Raw genomic sequence first — 16856 nt, forward strand, 5'->3', positions numbered from 1 at the left:
GATTGCGATGAACAGTTGATTAAGTTGAATTAGGGTAATTTTTGGTAGATTAAGAGTGGGTTACATTGCATTAAGTCCCAGCAGGGTGGATTAAGTCGGATTGTAGTGGATTACGTGATTACGATGGCCATTTCTTTAGCAGTCTCGCTGTTCCGACGCCAAAGTACGTTCCCTTCGCTTATGTCCGCGTTGTTTTTCCAGCACGCCGAAACTGCGCGCCCGTCACAGGCTTTTTGCTGTCTATATGAAGGGCCTTCTAAAAGCTTTACCGTATTCTCGTTTTTTTTTTTCTTCAAGGGGGAAAGGGAAATTTATTATCCCGACCTTACCACAATTGGGCCATGTTATCCGTTCGTTTGGACCGAGCCGAGGTTTTGCTGCCCATCATGTTATTTGATAGTCATGCATTTCATTGTCACTTTATGTGACCACAGTACAGGTTTATTTTTTTGCATGCCGCCGCTGAGTGATTATAGGTTTGTGTTTGCAGTTGCAAAGATCATGTACTATTTCGAAAATAATAAAGGATTTATCTACACATTTTTCCTGAAATCTTTTTTCATGGTGAACACATATTTGATGCTTGAAGACATTATTTCTTATTCGTTTTTGAACCATATTAGAAAATTTCAATATTTGCACAGCCCTAGTTCAAATAGATAGGTCATAAGGCTTATGATCAGTTCATTCTAAAAGGCAGCTTCAGCTTTCATTTTAATAAAAAAAAAAAGCCAAAACCTGCAAGATTTTTTATTTGGAAAACCTTTACAGAGAAACATGAGTACAGAGGGGGATGAAGAAAAGCTGAGGAGCCACAGCTGATGGTGCACAACAGGAGAGTCAGAATGTCACAGCTGGAATGCAGGGAAGGCAGATTTGTCAGGCTCCAACATGTCAGCCATGAAGTAGATGGTGCCTGCCATGCCTGTTAGGAAAGAACATGTGTCACTCATAACCTGGCGTGACTTGGGACAGGACCTCACCTTCAAAGAGGGAGAAAGGTCTGTCTGCGATGTGGCATTGGTGCTGCCCATAGTCGAAACACCATTCGCAGAACTGCATTGGACACATACTTAAGGTTACAAGTTACAATACAATGCATAGTTAGAACGTTTTGCAGCTAAAATACCAGCGCAACAAAGTACCAAATAAAGGTCACTAAGGTCACCAGCCAGACATCAATTCATTAAAAGGTCACAACATTTGCTTTCACAAGTAATGGACAACTACTGCAGCTTGCAAACTATAATAAGGCCAATTAGTCATTACAGCTGCACACTGATGGTACAGTGTAATCGGACAATAAGAATAGCATGTCTTTGTCTTGCTTTACAGTGCTAGCAGTACTAAGCCTAATTCCCCTAGCTTCGCGTCTTCGTCCGGTCTGCATGCCCCCCAGCAGAGCAATAAGATCGCCCTCGAGCCGCCCGCTCTACCCCAGTCTTCACCCTCTGGCAAAGGCCAACATGGGCAATCGAAATCAAATCAAACCCTAATCCGACCCATGATGAAGGGTAAACTTACCGTCAGCCACGAATCTGCTTATTCATAGGTTACTGAGGCTCTTTGTGAGTCATCTCACGAGCTAGCTGGCCGCCGCGGTGGCTGAGTGGTTATGGCGCGGGTTCGATCCTGGCCGCGGCGGTCGAATTTCGATGGAGGCGAAATTTTAGAGGCCCGTGTACTGTGCGATGTCAGCGCACGTTAAAGAACCCCAGGTGGTCGAAATTTCCAGAGCCCTTCACTACGGCGTCCCTCATAGCCTGAGTCGCTTTGGGACGTTAAACCTCCATAACACCAAACCAATCACGAGCCAGCTAGCGCTGATCGCTTGTTTTACTCTAACGCTAAGTGACTAATTTTTTGTCCTGAACAATGAAAAAATATGCCTCCTACTAGGCTGCAGCTTATTTGAGGCCTGTTACTACATAATGCGTGCTACAGTTAAAGCCAGCAGTGTGCAAGATAACAGTTTGTAGATAAGACAAGACAGAGGTAAAATGAGTTTTCTTCCTCTAACTGGCAAAAAGTAAGGGTAAAGGTGTCTAGTGTCCCTTCAGTGGGCTTCATGTGTGCTTATTCCAGAGCATAAAAACTACCTCCGATATTACATAATTGTATGATCTCAATTCAAAGTTAATATTCACTGTCTAGTCATCCTACTGCAGATAGGAGCCATGGTCTTCATAGGCATAGTACAACTTCGAACTGCAGGAACCACAGCACAGTTTCCCCATGAAAAAAGACACCTTTCATGTCTTTGAGGCTGCTTCATCATTTTAATACATACAACTTCTAATTGCAGGTACCACACTACAGTTTATCCATGAAAAAGGCACCTTTCATGTCTTTGAAGCTGCTTCACCATTTTAATTCACTGCAATGCTCAAGCTAGTCAGTCTCGAAAGCGAGGATGACAATGAATGGAGAAACAGCAATACTATAGCAGTCTTTTTATGCCTCATGTGACGTTACTGAACTTTGGCCACAGCCATCATTTGGCCGTTGAAACCAAAACTGAAAAAAAAAAAGAAACGAGAGGAAAATTCAGTTATAAATTTACTCGTCACAGGCAAATATACCACATGATAATCCACTTATATAAGATGAACCACTTAGGCACATTTTTACAAAGAAGAAAACATACAACCAAAATGTAGTGTTTGCGCTCCTCGAACATCTTACAAAAACTGCTATAATTAGAGGATTTTCAATGAAAAGACACCAGCATTCTGCAGGTTGCACATGTAAGAGCGTTCAAAGCAATTGGATTTGACACAATTGGGGCCCTTTATTCATAAGTAAAACCAGCTGTTATACAATTGCTGCACACCGAAAGAGTTTTAAGGAAACTGTTATACATTCTGGTTTCGGTTAAAAAACAGCATTTAAAAATCAATTTTGACACTCCAAGCAGCTGAAATCAGGTGCCATATAGAGACTAGCAGCTACTTTTAGCTCACTTTGGAAGGGCCTTATTATTATTAATTCAGGATGGTTAATTGAGTTGTTTGGTTTATGAGGGTTTAACATCCAAAAGCGACTCAAGCTATGAAGAATGCCGCGGTGAAGGGCTCCGAAAATTTCGACCACTTGGGGTTCTTTAACGTGCACTGACATCACACAGTACACAGGCCTCTAGAATTTTGCCTCCATCGAAATTCGACGCCACAGCGGTAATTGAGTCTGAGTTCCATTGAATTGAGTCTGAAAATGAGATAGTACAGCTTACAAGGCACAGACATCCGACTCGTAGATTGACTGTTTCTATACAAACTTCGAATGATAGGCAGGGAGAGCACGAATGTCAATTCCACTGCACTGTTGACGGCGCTGGGCCCAATATGCAACAGCTTTTTTTTTTTTTTTTGCGGTGGCAAGTGCGCACTATTGGGAAGGAGCTTGACTGCAGAAGGCGGCCTTTTAAGTCGGCACATTTCTTACTGCATAGAGCGAGAGATGGGGCTGGTTCCTACACAGGCTTCAAGCTACAATACTGATGAGTACGCCAAAGTGCAGCAACTTCACCTTGGCTGCTCGGTGCAGGTACTTGCAGTCCCGTGTGACCTGGTACATACGCAAGAATGCATAGCCATTGCCAGCTGTGCCGTGGCAAATGCCATAGCCCTTCTTGAGGATGCCACGATGCCAGATCACCTCTGCGCACTTCTTGGCCAGCTGTAGGTAGTGGGGCTCCTTGAACACCTGCCAGCACACACAGCATAAAAAGGCACAGAAAAAAAATCTTTAGGCCAAAAAGTTGTAGTACATACAAACAAAAAAATTACACCGTCTAAGCTGTTGCTTAACACGAACAATTCAGCAAAAAGCTGTCCTTGTGGTGGCACTCCCGCTACTGTTCTATGCCGGCATAACAATGACCGTGGTTTTCCGCTGTTTTCTTGGCACAGAAGGAATTTGAAGAGGATTGATGAATAACAGTGACCCCTACTAAATTCAGTGCATTAGGTTTAAACGACGATCAAGAGCCCTTATTCCACCAACGAGGAGCGGCTGCAACACTACAAAACTATCGCTAGATATAGCACAGCGTTGACATGGTAACCGCGCTATATTGAAGCCCAAGCAAACAGGCACACTTAGTGCAGTCAGCCGCTAATGTGCCTTGCTGCACTTCCTTTGTTCTATTGTTGAAGGCCATTTGTCTTGTCATCCACTGCATATCAAATGTAACAGGACCGAAGCCTAGTTAATGACAATGCCCAGTGGAAAGACGGAAGGCAGTGCACAACAGTACGAAACAAAAAATGAAACAGAAAATGCCTCAATACCTCAATAACTACTGACACCAGCCTGATGCAGTTTTCATATAAATGCTTAGAAAAATCTGGGAAAGTTTTTAATACCTAACAACTGTGCTGCAGATTATTTATATGTGACAGAAAGGTGGCGCTTTAGTTCCGTCAGTAGTTCGTGCAGTGGCATATTGTGCCACCTGTTGGTGACAAATGTGACAATAAAATTTTTCGTTATTAATGCAATAGTGTCAAGGAGCTCATGTCGCAGAAAATCCGGTGTCGCCTGCGTCGTTGACCGTGAACAAAAAACCCATCAAAAATCCCCAAAGAAGCAATCTAGGAGGCAGATGAGCCACCTAGGTCATGTGACATTGCAGCGTCATCACAACGTACCCATTGGATTGTGAGAGAACTACCCACCGTGGCAGGTGGCAGTTAAATTAATGACTGGCCGGTCAGGAAGAGCAATCTGGGTAGCACAAGGCCCATCGGTGGCAGCACCTGCCATCGCAGGTCAGTGCCGTATCGCTTAACCGCTACACCATTGTGCCAGGAGTGGCATGAAGACTTCCAGGGATCTAGGAATGTAAAGTAGAGGCAGACCAATTCAGTATATACGGGCATAACCCGATTAAGCTATCGCATCATATCCTTCAGGCGGAGCTTAAGTGCTCTCGGCAATTTTTAATAAAAATCCTGTCTTTCTATGCATTTTTTGCGAAAAACTGCTTTACGCTACCACTTCTACTTTAAGAACTGTTGAATTTTTATCTTTTCTGTGACTTTTGGATTGCCCTGTGTATGACACAAAACTGGATAGCACTGTCCAGTGTGTTTTGATCTGTGTCAAGCCCTGTTGTGCACTGATTTTTGCAAAGCGTCTCAACTGCATAGCTGGAGTATAAAGTATGACTTGCCCGTGAGGCGCATAACACATCTTGAGGCAATAACATGTTGACTGCTGTGGCTTAAAATTTCATACTTCCATGCTGCAGAAAGCTATTCATGCCTTAAATTTAACCTCACACTCTGTCAATAATGACTCGTCTGACATTTGAAACTCATGAAATATATGAGGATAAACTTAGCGCCAAGGCTTGTTTGTCCTCACTCACAAATTAAAAGAAGCTAGAGAAAAATGGCAGTTTTATGCAAGAGCAGCAGGGGCGCTCTACCAGAGCAAAAAATTTTTGATGAAAAAACGATTAGAAATATCTTTTTTTTTTTAAACAAGAGAGTCCAAGAAATTCACTGCACAAATAGGATTCCCCACCGAAAGTCGCCCATAAATCAGGCCTTGCAAAAACCTGTCTTCCTGACAGTGATAATGGCAATCTCTCTCTCACATACAACAAAAACAACAGCATGAGAAAAAAATGCTTGTACATAACAGCACTGCTTACAATAAAGATAAGCACACACTACATACAAAGTAACACATATACATGTTGAATAAATAAAAAAAAAAGTAACGCAGATGGCTCGATATGCAATATATATGCAGTACACAATTATAAGTAGCTGTTTGCAGTGCAACACAAAAGTGTGTTCACTGAAACTCAAGACGCCAAGTGAACATAACCAAGCTGTGAATTATTTGGCTGAAAAGTGAAAATTTCAGCTGGGAAACATAGTCCATAAGAACTCAGAAATGCCCTAAGCAAATGTCCTTAAAGAAAAAAATTCTCTGCCCCAATGCTAACCTGCACCGGTTATACACGAGGGAAAGCAGGTGGTTGGACTCTCGGTGAAAACTAGTAAAGCTGCGTTAGCCGAGAAAGTGGCGATAGTTATGGCAGCCGCTCACTCCGACGCAACGCATATAATTTATGATTCTCGATACGCCTGTCGAAATTATATAAGAGGAAGAATAGCGCCGCTTGCCAGCAAAATTTTAGCAAACGCGCAGCATAGCTCAATGCAGGGAACAAAACAATTGGTATGGGTGCCCGGACACCAGGGAATAGAAGGGAATGAGGCTGCTCACACAGCCGCCTGAGCGTCTCTCCCCCGGAGTTCCCCTGAATTCCCAGACTCTGTCGGGACTCCTGTACCGAATCCGCTTACCACATATGCGGACATTACAACATATCTGCTCCTCAGTAGGCAGACATTCCCAGAGCCCGCCAAGGGCCTGAATAGAATTGAGGAACGACACCTCAGAAGGCTGCTGCAAACGGGGTCGTTTCTAAGCCCTGCGATTCTAAAACACATAGACCCAACTTTTTCGGGGAACTGTAAATTTTGTGAGATGTGGGCAGACGCATATCATATCGTATAGGCTTGCCAGAAAAATCCGTAAATAAAGAGTAAATCAGCCAACAAGAGAGGGCTGGGAGGCGACCTTGTCCGGCTGCTTGGACCTAGAGTCCCAGATGCCTCTGGTCCAAAGAGCGCGGGCAGCGGCTACCGCCAATGGTGTCCCGGAATGAGGACTACCACCCAGGCACGGGAGTGGTGAAACCCTCCACTCTGTTCTAAAACCCACCCCAGTGCATTAAATAAAGTTTTACCACCACCACCACCACCACGCCCCAGTGCTATTGGGTTGATGGGAGATTCCTCCTTGAAACAAGAGAGAGAGAGAGAGAGGGTTTATTGATAGGAAAAGGCAGAGAGGTTGGCCTGAAAAATAAATATCCGGCCTGCTACTCTGCTCTGGGGGACGGGAAGAGGAGATAAAAGAAGGTCACAATGGGGGACGATGATGATGGGAGGAGTCACGTGAAAGACTCATACTCGCATCTGCTCTGAAGCCTATGGACACATCGCTCCTCTCTGAGGATTTGATCCTCGGCGCTTGGCCAGATAGTTTTAGAACTGTAAAGGCAACGCGAGCGCTCTCACGCTTTTTGAGCGACACGGACCTTGTCTCCTTGAAACAGCCACACATGATATGAGTCAGGCTCATAGTGCACTGAACAACACCCCTCACATCACATCCAGCATCCATGTGTACAAAATGAGACTATGGGGATGAGACTCTATGGGGACGAGTCTCCTAAAGACGGATAAGATTTTTTTCCGCCTTCAATGGTGGCTCCACAGACTTGACACAGATACTATCAGTGGGTGGAAAAGGAGCATGAGACAAAGGGAACACCCACCAAGTGTGCCAGCAGCAGCAGGTGAATAGTGCCAGGGGCCCCGTGGCACCAGTGCACCAGCTTGTCAGTGCTGCTTCCTATTGAAGAAGGGTAGTTTCCAGATGGGTACTGCAGCGAAGCCAGCCAATCTATGCTTGGCCTCACAAGCCGGCTCAGCTCAGCCTCACTGAGTACGTGCCGCACCTGGTGTCCAAGGAAAAGGCACATAACTTTGTACATGTACTGGCCCTGAAACAGTCTATTGTACTCCAGTGGCTCAGGCTAGAAAACCTTATTTTTAATTATTGTATTAACATGCCACCATATTGAATGGCCCTGAAACAGCACAAACTACAGCCATTAATGTGACACTTTAGTAGCCAAATGCTTGCTGATGCAGCTGAGGTACCTTGGGAGCAAATGTTTACAGTAAATGACAGCTGGAGAGAAAAAAAGAACAGCAAAAAGAGGGGTGCTACTAACAGCAACCTTTCAATTAATCTCATGCTTAATCTGCACAGGCACAGAAAGGTAAATAGTTCATGGCAAATGCAGAGGTGGCAGAGAACAAAAGCCCTCATAGCAGCAGCAGCAGCCTCAATTTATTTTTATTTTTGTGCAGAGAAAAAAAAATTGAAAGAAAAACAAGGAAGCAGAGGTAGAGAGTCTTGGCCACAATGCATGGCTGTGCCCTGCAGTCACTAAAAGCATCATGTACTCTGCTATTGCATTTTACCACTTTGTCAAAGACGACTGAGTGAACACCAAAGGCTGAAAGTGCCACTCAGCTAAACGTGGAACGTGATAGAAGTGACAGTGGCCAATAAAGCATTGCGAGAAAGACCTCTCTGGATGGTTTTGTGAATGCTGACAATGCAATAAGGCCCGTGGGGCCCTTTAAAAACAACATGGTGCACACCATGACCAGCTCTGCAATTGGCAGTGATGACAGCATCGAGGATTCTGCAGACGATATGACCTTCATGTCTTCGAGCGCAACAGATGCTACAGCAGAATTTGATGCTGTAAATTTATTCTTTCGCCCATATTTAGCCTCAAAATGGCAATGAAATACAAAGACGCTTTCCATAGCATGCTTTGTCTCATGCATGTTCAAGCACCAATGACATCTTATAACTGCTGGTTATTCTGGCAGTGAGTATTTCAAATATCAGTTATGTGTGACCTAATGCTGTTTCTTGCCTCCCTCCAACACCTACAATAATTCCTGTACGGGTACTGTATAAATAAGTTACCACAGATCCACGAAGGTCAAATCAATAAAAATGAACACCAAAACTGATGCATTCGAGGTACATACAAAAGTGAAATTTTAATTGGCCCCCTCCCCCCTTTTTACTAAAGACATTTTTTTCAATCTACTTTAAAGTACTCACAAAGGTAGTTTACAAGCTTTTAATACTTGGCTTTGTTGCAATGCTTACGAGTCATTACACAAAAGAATATAACATTATAAATTCAGAAATTTTGGTCATTTTTGTCTATCCAAAACTGCCACTTTTTCCATTGGACACTGTCATTTATGCAGAATTGCAAGGCTAAATTGAAGTTAACTTCCAACAGACACTACATTCTATCATTTTATTTTATGTCCAAAAAACATCAAAATCTGTGCAGCTGTTGCTAATGAGAGCATTTCTGTGCTCTACATGTATTGTATATGAATAGAAATGCTATATCTAAGCCTTACACGAAGATCCGTGTCAACAATCTTCAGAAACATGGAATTCCACACTTTGACATTGCCGATGGAGAAAACGCTTTGCTCGTGTTAATTCGTCATAACCTTGTTTACAAAGATTTTGCTCATTTTTCACAAATTGCTGCTTTTCTCTGCTTCTCACATATCTGTAGTACAAAACAAGCAAAGCTGAGCATTATGTCATCGCTAGCTTAACTACAGCAACTGTTTTTTGTTACCTCCAGTAATACTATGCATGACAGCTTTCTTTGCTGCAAGAGCGAAAAGATTCCTGCACAGCTCTCTTTTACGCTGTAATGAAGTGCTGTAAATAGAGCAAACCAGTTCAGCTCACTGCATTGGACTTGCAAGCAGCAGCCAAAGCTAGCAGCAGTTGTTGCAAAAGGCTGGGCAACCTACCTGCAGCAGCATGTAGAAGATTCCCGCGAGACCATGGGCAGCACCTAGGTAGAAGGAGCCATGCCACTGGTACATGAGCGGGCTGCGACTTTTTTCGTCAGCAGACAGCTGCTGCCCAGATGAGAGCACAGCCTCCACAACCTGTGCAAAAACAGAGTGCACGTCATCTCAATATGCAGCGTCTAGCCACTCAGCAGCTTTTCTCTGGAAACAAACCAGCATCAGCATGCACTTCAAAGGGAGTGCTTCTCCTCCTACAGACGTTACCAGATTCCATCAACTGACTATGTAGTGGGTTCAGAAGCTTACAAAGAAGGTCACTTTCGACTAAACGTTGGAGCTCTGTGTGCTGCAAGTGATGGCAGTAATTGTTTGCCGCGCCTACAGTGCTCAAAAGTGTTCACAGCCCGTAAAGGCACAATCCAAGAGCAGCAATAGTAGCCTTCATTATTCCTTACAGCTTTTCCTTCCTACATATTTCCTTCCAACTTTCCCTCTTTGCATGCACATCTCCAAGCTCTCGGGTGACGAAAGAAAAAGCAAGAAATGGATTCTGTTGTTGGTATTGATGGTCACTGGTCTTGCAGTCATTTGTTTGGACGACACGGAACAAAATCATATTTATTGCAATGTTTAACATAATTCAAAGGTTTGTGCATCCAGCTTGATATAACACCTCTACTGAAAATCAAGTAGCAACATCCTCTTCGGGCGACAAATTCACCAGCAATAAGCAGGTGCAACACAAATAGTACCAATATCACAAACTGTCTCCTTGACAGGTAAGCCCTTGCTTAGAGAAGCAAATGTTTGCACACAGCTGGCTTAAAGATGGGGAGCAACGACTGCAGTAATTTGATTGATATTTCTGCCACCCCCATCAAGTTTGGACACAAGTCAAAATCTATCAATTCCATCCAGGCAAATCCATCTATGCCTCTGACACTTGCACCACACAATGCATTTCTGTTGTCGGTGCTGGCCCTAAAAGAACCTCAGCAATTTGTGCATCCCAGTCAGCATCCATGACATGCGCAAAGCAAAGGTAAGACTGGAAGACCAGTGGATAAAAACTGACTTATAACGCCCCACTCTGGGCATAGACATTAAAAACGGTGACTCACGCTCCTTAAGATGCTATCATCAACAGCTGTGGGTGACACATGCTTGCGGACATACAGCAGTGCAAAGAGGTAGCCCACTCGCCCATACAGCAACTCATCTGGGATGTCAGCTGAGGCAGGCACCACGTATTTGCTCAGGCTCAGCAGCCTGCAAAAGCAGCAGTCATAAGCAGATAGTCAATCACAGCCCATAAGCATGGCCTTTTCAAACGATCAGCAAAGAGATAACCTGTCATAAGCAGTTATGGCCACAGCCACAATTTCAAGAAATCACCTTCAATGGCATTTTCACTTTAGTGTGGCATGACATTTCGCATGGTATCACGCTAAAACAAAAACCATTCCCAAACATTATGTTTTCTGCAACACTGCGCAAAAAAAGTACTCACACAAGCCTTAAGTTTTGCCACTGTAATACCAAAACCTCAAACCCACCCAAAGCTGCAGATGAGCCATATCTGCAACTTGTTAGCAAATATTTGCTCATTAGATGTCTCAGCATAGCTGCACAACAAATGAATGGTGCTCATGCTTCAAACCACACCTTAACTTCTTTGTAATTTGATCATTTCACGATGCCTTTGAATCACTCCTTGCATTGGCTCTTACGCTTTTTCGCGAATTGTGTGTTAACAGCCATAGTCTCATTTTTTTATACTACTGCTGTTATGGACATTAGTAAGAACGAGAGAACAACGGGAAAATGACTAATTTACCTTATTTGTGCAAATATGATGCGAGGGGGGGGGGGGGGGGGGGGGGGAGTTCGAGACCTCAGGAAAATTTTAAAGCAAACATTATTACAATTCAAACACAATCTCAAACTGTTCAGGCCAACATCTACAAATCTACAGTTTTATTTAAATAAGTATGTATGACGTATTTCTTGTATTATTCTGATAACATCTGGAAACTAAGCTTGTTTGTGTTTTGAAAACTACGCAAAGTTATTATTGTACAGTATCTGCTATTCTCAATCTCTCCATTATTTCTCTTAACTATTGTTAGCAACTATGTCATCACTGGCTTGTAGAGGTTTTCTGGGCCATGTCAAGCTGTGATTCACAGCTTTTAGCCCTGGTATCCTTCCAAATTTCTGGTAAAATAAATTGAATTGAACCATAGCTGAGGGTTCCGCCCAGAAGAAACGCAGAGGCATGCTAAATATGAAATAAATGGATGCGTCGAAGATATTTAAAAGACAACACTTAAGATGCGTTTGCCACAAACTAGCAAAACAATACCTCCAATACATTAATCCACGCAGCAAGTCACCATCGCCTCAGCGCTGCCACTACTTGGCCCAGTCCTGCACCCGCTTGCCCTTCTTCGCTTTCCCTACTCCACTCAACTCTTTCAGTGCCTTCTTTTTTCAACGACTAGTACTGCCTTCTTTAAACATCTAGAGCCATATTCTTTGCATCTTACTGTTGCATGCTTTACCCAATGATCACTGAAAAGCTGGCTTCTCCTAAGCCCTAAAGCCTGGTCACGAGGGTCGCTTTAAAAACATTGAGAGTTTGGAATAAAAGAAATCACCCTATATGCAAACCATGGTTCCAAATATAACACAAGGTGCATTCTGAAGCATTCTTTAATGTTTTCCGCGGGATGTTGCATTTTCTTTATTCTCAGTTCGCAGAATCTAAAATTTTCCGCAGCAGAAAGTTAGGGGCATTATTACCTGCACCTCGTAAGCAGCATTGCCTTTATGTGTGAAGATGAATCTGATTGAAATGCTTCTTTCTCTGTCACTTGAAAATAAAAGGAGAAGACCTCAAATTAAAAGAACACACTGCTTAGCAGGCATCTGCACATGCTGGCAACACAGCGGAATGCTGACAGCAGCGATGACTGAAAAGCGACATAAATGCTGCAATTTTCACATTTACTTCATTCTCAGGACTCATCGGTGGAAAAAGCATTTACTTATTTGCTTGGTTAACTTAAAGTTGAGGAAGGTACCAGTGAGGGCAGTATTGAAAGGGAATTAAGCAACTAGTAAAATAGTAAAGTAGTAGTCTTGCTGGGCTTCCCCAACATGCCAAAAATTTCTCAATTCTTATTCCGATTGTAGAATGTTCTTGCCGGCTAGTTGGTTAATTTCAATAAAAGGCTGGACTATGTGACCAAGACAGGACAGGAGACACGATACATTGTTTCTATGTCTCCTGCCCTGTTGTGTTCGTACAGTCATACCCTTTATTATTCTGATTGCCCTTTGTTTGTGACTATGTGACTAAGACAGGACAGGAGACACGACACATCATTTCTATGTCTCCTGCCCTGTTCTATTCGTGCAGCCATACCCTTTATTATCCTAATTGCGCTTTATTTGTGAGAACATGCATTCATGACAAAAGTGTTCTGCACAAGGCAGGGTCATGTATCTTGCATGGCACTACAGCTGAACGCTGGTCGCCTAAGAATGCTGTCATATCACACATGACAATTTATGCATCTGGACAGACTGATGGACAGCTGTTTCAAGACCTGGCAGCATCAACTTGTGGAAGGGGCTTCTCTAAAAGTCAGCACCTGCTGCCAGGGTTTCTGCAATGTTCGCATTCAGTGATGGAGCAGCCCAGTCCACCTGGCCAACTGAAAGTGCTACAGGTGAAAGTAGCCAATGACAGGGTTGCTGGCATAGCACGGTCGCTGAAGCAAAAAGTTTGAGAACACCACCTTACAACTCCTGCTGCAGCATTCACTCATTTCCCTAAAGAGAGAGCACAAATGCAGAAGCATGCTTTTTGAGACACCGCACTTACTGCTTAGGAAGCTTTGACCTAATATGCAGTGGAAAATAACCCACTTAGCACACTGCAAGAAGAGGCCATGATTCATGTTCAGCTGCACTGCTATCAAGCGAGCAAGACACATACTACCTTTTGACCAAATTGTGAGAGTCCTGGGACCTCCCAAGGCGATTGTAGACATCAGCTCCGATGGCCAGGGGCCCCGGGTCGCCACACAGGAAGGAATAGCGACGATCCTTGAGGTTACCAAGCTGCCTTTCCACAAATGGCAGAGCTCGGTTCAAGTATGAGGAATCTTGCAGCACATCAGACAAGCGCATGTACATAAGCGCCACACCTGCGCACATATAGCATGGATGTCTTCATTTAGCCATCACAACACCATCACAGGCAAACCATTCTGTAGTTCACAAATGGACTTCACAACATGTATCTACACCAGTAGCAATGGAACCATTCTACAGTGCAATGAAAGCAAAAGCACATGTACTCTTCCTCCCATGTAACCCTTTGATAAAACCAGCAGTGCCATTACTTTTTAAAATGCAGTTTATTATCATAGCCACACTATAAAAGTAAGGCAACTCACACAACTCATCCTCACCATTCAGCACTAAGATAATTCAGAGCAAATAAGCTACCAGTATGAAAGAAAGAAAAAACTGAAACATGCCCACAAAACAACGAATGTCAAATTTTAATGAAATCTCTATGGTGCCAGAGCAAACTAGTACTTATAACTCTTTTATGTGCCATGGATTAATTGTTCTTTTTTTAGGGTTTTGTACAACCTCCTTGAAAGTAAAGTATAACACAAGCTCAACAGCCCAATTCCCTACAAGAAATTAATTACGCTAACCAATATGTACATAGTTTACTTTGTAGTTAAAAGAGAGCAATGACATGCACATAAACAGCTATAGTTCATGACATTAAATGTAGTAAAAGGCTATTTTAGTGCTGAAAGCAGAGGTTTAAAAGTAGCAATGATATCTGGCGAATGCAGCTGAATAGAAACTGCACAACAAAAAATTGTGAGCAAAAGACAGCACTCCCTTTTTAATTCCTTGGAAATTACATGAAGAAGTGAACTTGTTTTTTTCATGATAAGATCATTGCCATGGACCAATTTTATTTTAACTGAAATGCTAGTGATACTGAACATTCGGGCATCTTATGGGCAACAGAGGCTATTAGTTGATGACTTTTACCATACAGTCAAATATAAACTAACTGTCATCAGCAAGCATGCGAAGTTGTGCCTAGCTGCCTCGAAGCTAGCTGTAATCCATAAATCGATCAAGAATGAGACCAATCCTCCACATCCCTTTTGGCACAATGCCAGAGGAGGATCGAGATTACAAACAGAAGCAGCTACGAGGACTCAAGTGGTTCGGTACTCTGTACACAAGTTACTAGACGAAAGCCTAAACAAAACGCAAAAGGGGATACAACCTCCCTAGAGTTCCCCCTGCATCCAGACCATGAGCACAAATTGTGTCCCTGGAGAAGGAAGCCCTGCTTCTCGTGTAACCAGGTTCCACAGCTCAATTTTACTTGGACTTTAGTGCAAACAACTTGGTATTCATCACGTTTTGTGGACAAAATTATGCTGTGCTGCACGCACCTGTAGTGCCTGTGTAGACAGAGGAATCTGCCCAATCTGTGCGCTTCGCGAGGTTGCGCTCAAGTTCACGAAGAAGATCCGACAGGTGTCTTTGGATTTCCTTTCTAAACTCTTGCGTCCACTGAAATAAATTGTAATAATGACAGCCAGTATATTTTTCTAGCCATCACAAACCTGTAGTGGGCAGATGGGCAAGCTGCTGGTTGTTTTTTTTTTTTTTTGGATGAGGATTGCATCATAAAACGAGAAACTATAAGATTGATAACAATGATGAGAGTGGGCGAAACGGCAGTGCGCAAATCCTGCTTGCATTGCGGCACACACGTAGATATCACACTCAGTATGACTATCAGCGCATACCGATGGCCCCGCTGCAGCTAGAGTTGATGGTCCAGCTGCTGCTGCCCTATTCTGATCCCTCAGGAACAGTTGTCAGGAATCGGTTCAGGAACAGGAACGAAACGCGAACAATATGAAACTGTTCACTGTTCGCAGCGTGCTCCGACCACTGGCCAGCTAGCACACTGCATGAACGCAAATAATTACGAAAACAACATCGCCTTGCAAAATGCGCAACCCAGAGCATGGAAAGTGGCTAATTCGCACCAAAAGCCTCGCACATCCCACTCAAGACCACGCTTCCACAAGAAGATGGAAGCAGAACGCTTAATTTCTGCCGCTATACGCACCTTTCCATCGGTAAGCACTACATCCGACCTCTCGGGATGATAGTCACTGAATTCGTTTTCAAAGGCCCGGTCACTCATACCTAGACAGCCAAAGACGCGCCGGAAAATGTTAGCACAAAGGCTGCAGTCAAAAACCATAATTTCCAAAACGCGCCGCGCGCACAGCAGCTACGGACAAAAGACACCTTCATCGTTTCAAGTCACGAGGTTACTGGATGCACCTACGTGCAGCTGCATTTAAAGTAAAAGACGGAGTTACTTTTGCACAGCCAAAAAAGCATGGCACATTAATTAACGGCAAAATAAGATCTCACAAGCGCAAGCTACCCGACGTTTACTACCACAGGTTCCATTACATTGCGCTAATGCGCATTTTCACCAGCTCAGACTCAGAAATAAGCGACCCACCGCGGATATGCACTACAGGCGTCCAAAAGAGTCCAATAAAGGTAAGACAACACCGGTAATGCAACCGTGATTTATCTGTACCGGTGCTTCTAAACCAACACACATATAGTTCTGACGTCGAAATTAAACCCGCTGCCCAACACCGCTATTTTGATGGGAAAGACCCTAGCTACACCAGGTCCGTTCGATCCGCTTGCACTCCCTGCACCAGTTCTGTAAAGTTCCGCAGCGGTGTCGTGGCGGTGCCGCGAGCGTGCAGCGCCAGTTCCAGCAGTTTATGTGCTGCGTACTTCCAAAACGAATGGTTGAGTGCAGGCCTGGTCGTCTGCTAGCCTTGGCATCGCCACTAATTTGCAGCCAGCAGCGTGGAGCCCAAATCAACGGCCGCCAACGTTCCGAACCGCGTGAAGAATTTTCAAACAGACATCGCAGCGAAGTGTTGCCATGTATCAGCCTCGAAGCAACCTTGCGGCAGCTAAGCGAAACGCACGTGTGTTCTTTTACTGAACGCGACTGATGTGTGCGTGCGCCGGCTTGCATGCTAAGCGGTTGTTGCAACAATTAACGTGTGTAATGCGCTGCATGCACGTGTTTAATTTGGTGGCGACGCCAAGGCTAGCAGACGACCAGGCCTGCACTCGACCATTCGTTTTGGAAGTAGGCAGCACTTGAACTGCTGGAACTGGCGCTGCACGCTCGCGGCACCGCCACGACACCGCTGCGGAACTTTACAGAACTGGTGCAGGGAGTGCAGGTGAATCGAACGGACCTATCGTCGCGCA

The 16856-nt window shown here is 44.0% G+C and overlaps 1 protein-coding gene across 4 annotated transcripts; it reads right to left on the reverse strand.

Annotated features, from left to right (window-relative positions):
• Positions 1–735: 735 nt before the first annotated feature.
• Positions 736–16230, reverse strand: LOC144125620 (lanC-like protein 2). Of its 4 annotated transcripts, XM_077659161.1 has the most exons (10): positions 16075–16230; positions 15667–15746; positions 14978–15098; positions 13480–13687; positions 10592–10739; positions 9468–9608; positions 7367–7549; positions 3529–3705; positions 984–1056; positions 736–925 (listed from the first exon to the last, which is right to left on the reverse strand). In XM_077659161.1, exons 2-10 carry the CDS (start codon positions 15742–15744, stop codon positions 849–851), a joined length of 1206 nt encoding a protein of 401 aa, XP_077515287.1. In that variant the 5' UTR covers positions 15745–15746; positions 16075–16230; the 3' UTR covers positions 736–848. The 4 variants fall into 4 exon arrangements, with proteins under 4 accessions (XP_077515287.1, XP_077515288.1, XP_077515289.1 ...); XM_077659162.1 differs by lacking the exon at positions 15667–15746 and having other exon boundaries at positions 16075–16214; XM_077659163.1 differs by lacking the exon at positions 14978–15098 and having other exon boundaries at positions 16075–16213.
• Between the last annotated feature and the right edge of the window lie 626 nt (positions 16231–16856).

Source organism: Amblyomma americanum, chromosome 3, assembly GCF_052857255.1.
Source record: "Amblyomma americanum isolate KBUSLIRL-KWMA chromosome 3, ASM5285725v1, whole genome shotgun sequence".
NCBI classification, from domain to species: Eukaryota; Metazoa; Arthropoda; class Arachnida; order Ixodida; family Ixodidae; genus Amblyomma; species Amblyomma americanum.

Excerpts from the sequence above, each read along its gene's own strand:
- LOC144125620 (XM_077659161.1), bottom strand. The coding sequence starts at position 15,744 with ATGAGTGACCGGGCCTTTGAAAACGAATTCAGTGACTATCATCCCGAG. Across the intron at positions 10,740-13,479 it reads TCTCACAATTTGGTCAAAAG|GCTGCTGAGCCTGAGCAAAT; the intron begins GTAGTATGTGTC and ends CTGCTTTTGCAG. Across the intron at positions 3,706-7,366 it reads TGCTGCTGCTGGCACACTTG|GTGTTCAAGGAGCCCCACTA; the intron begins GTGGGTGTTCCC and ends GTGTGCTGGCAG.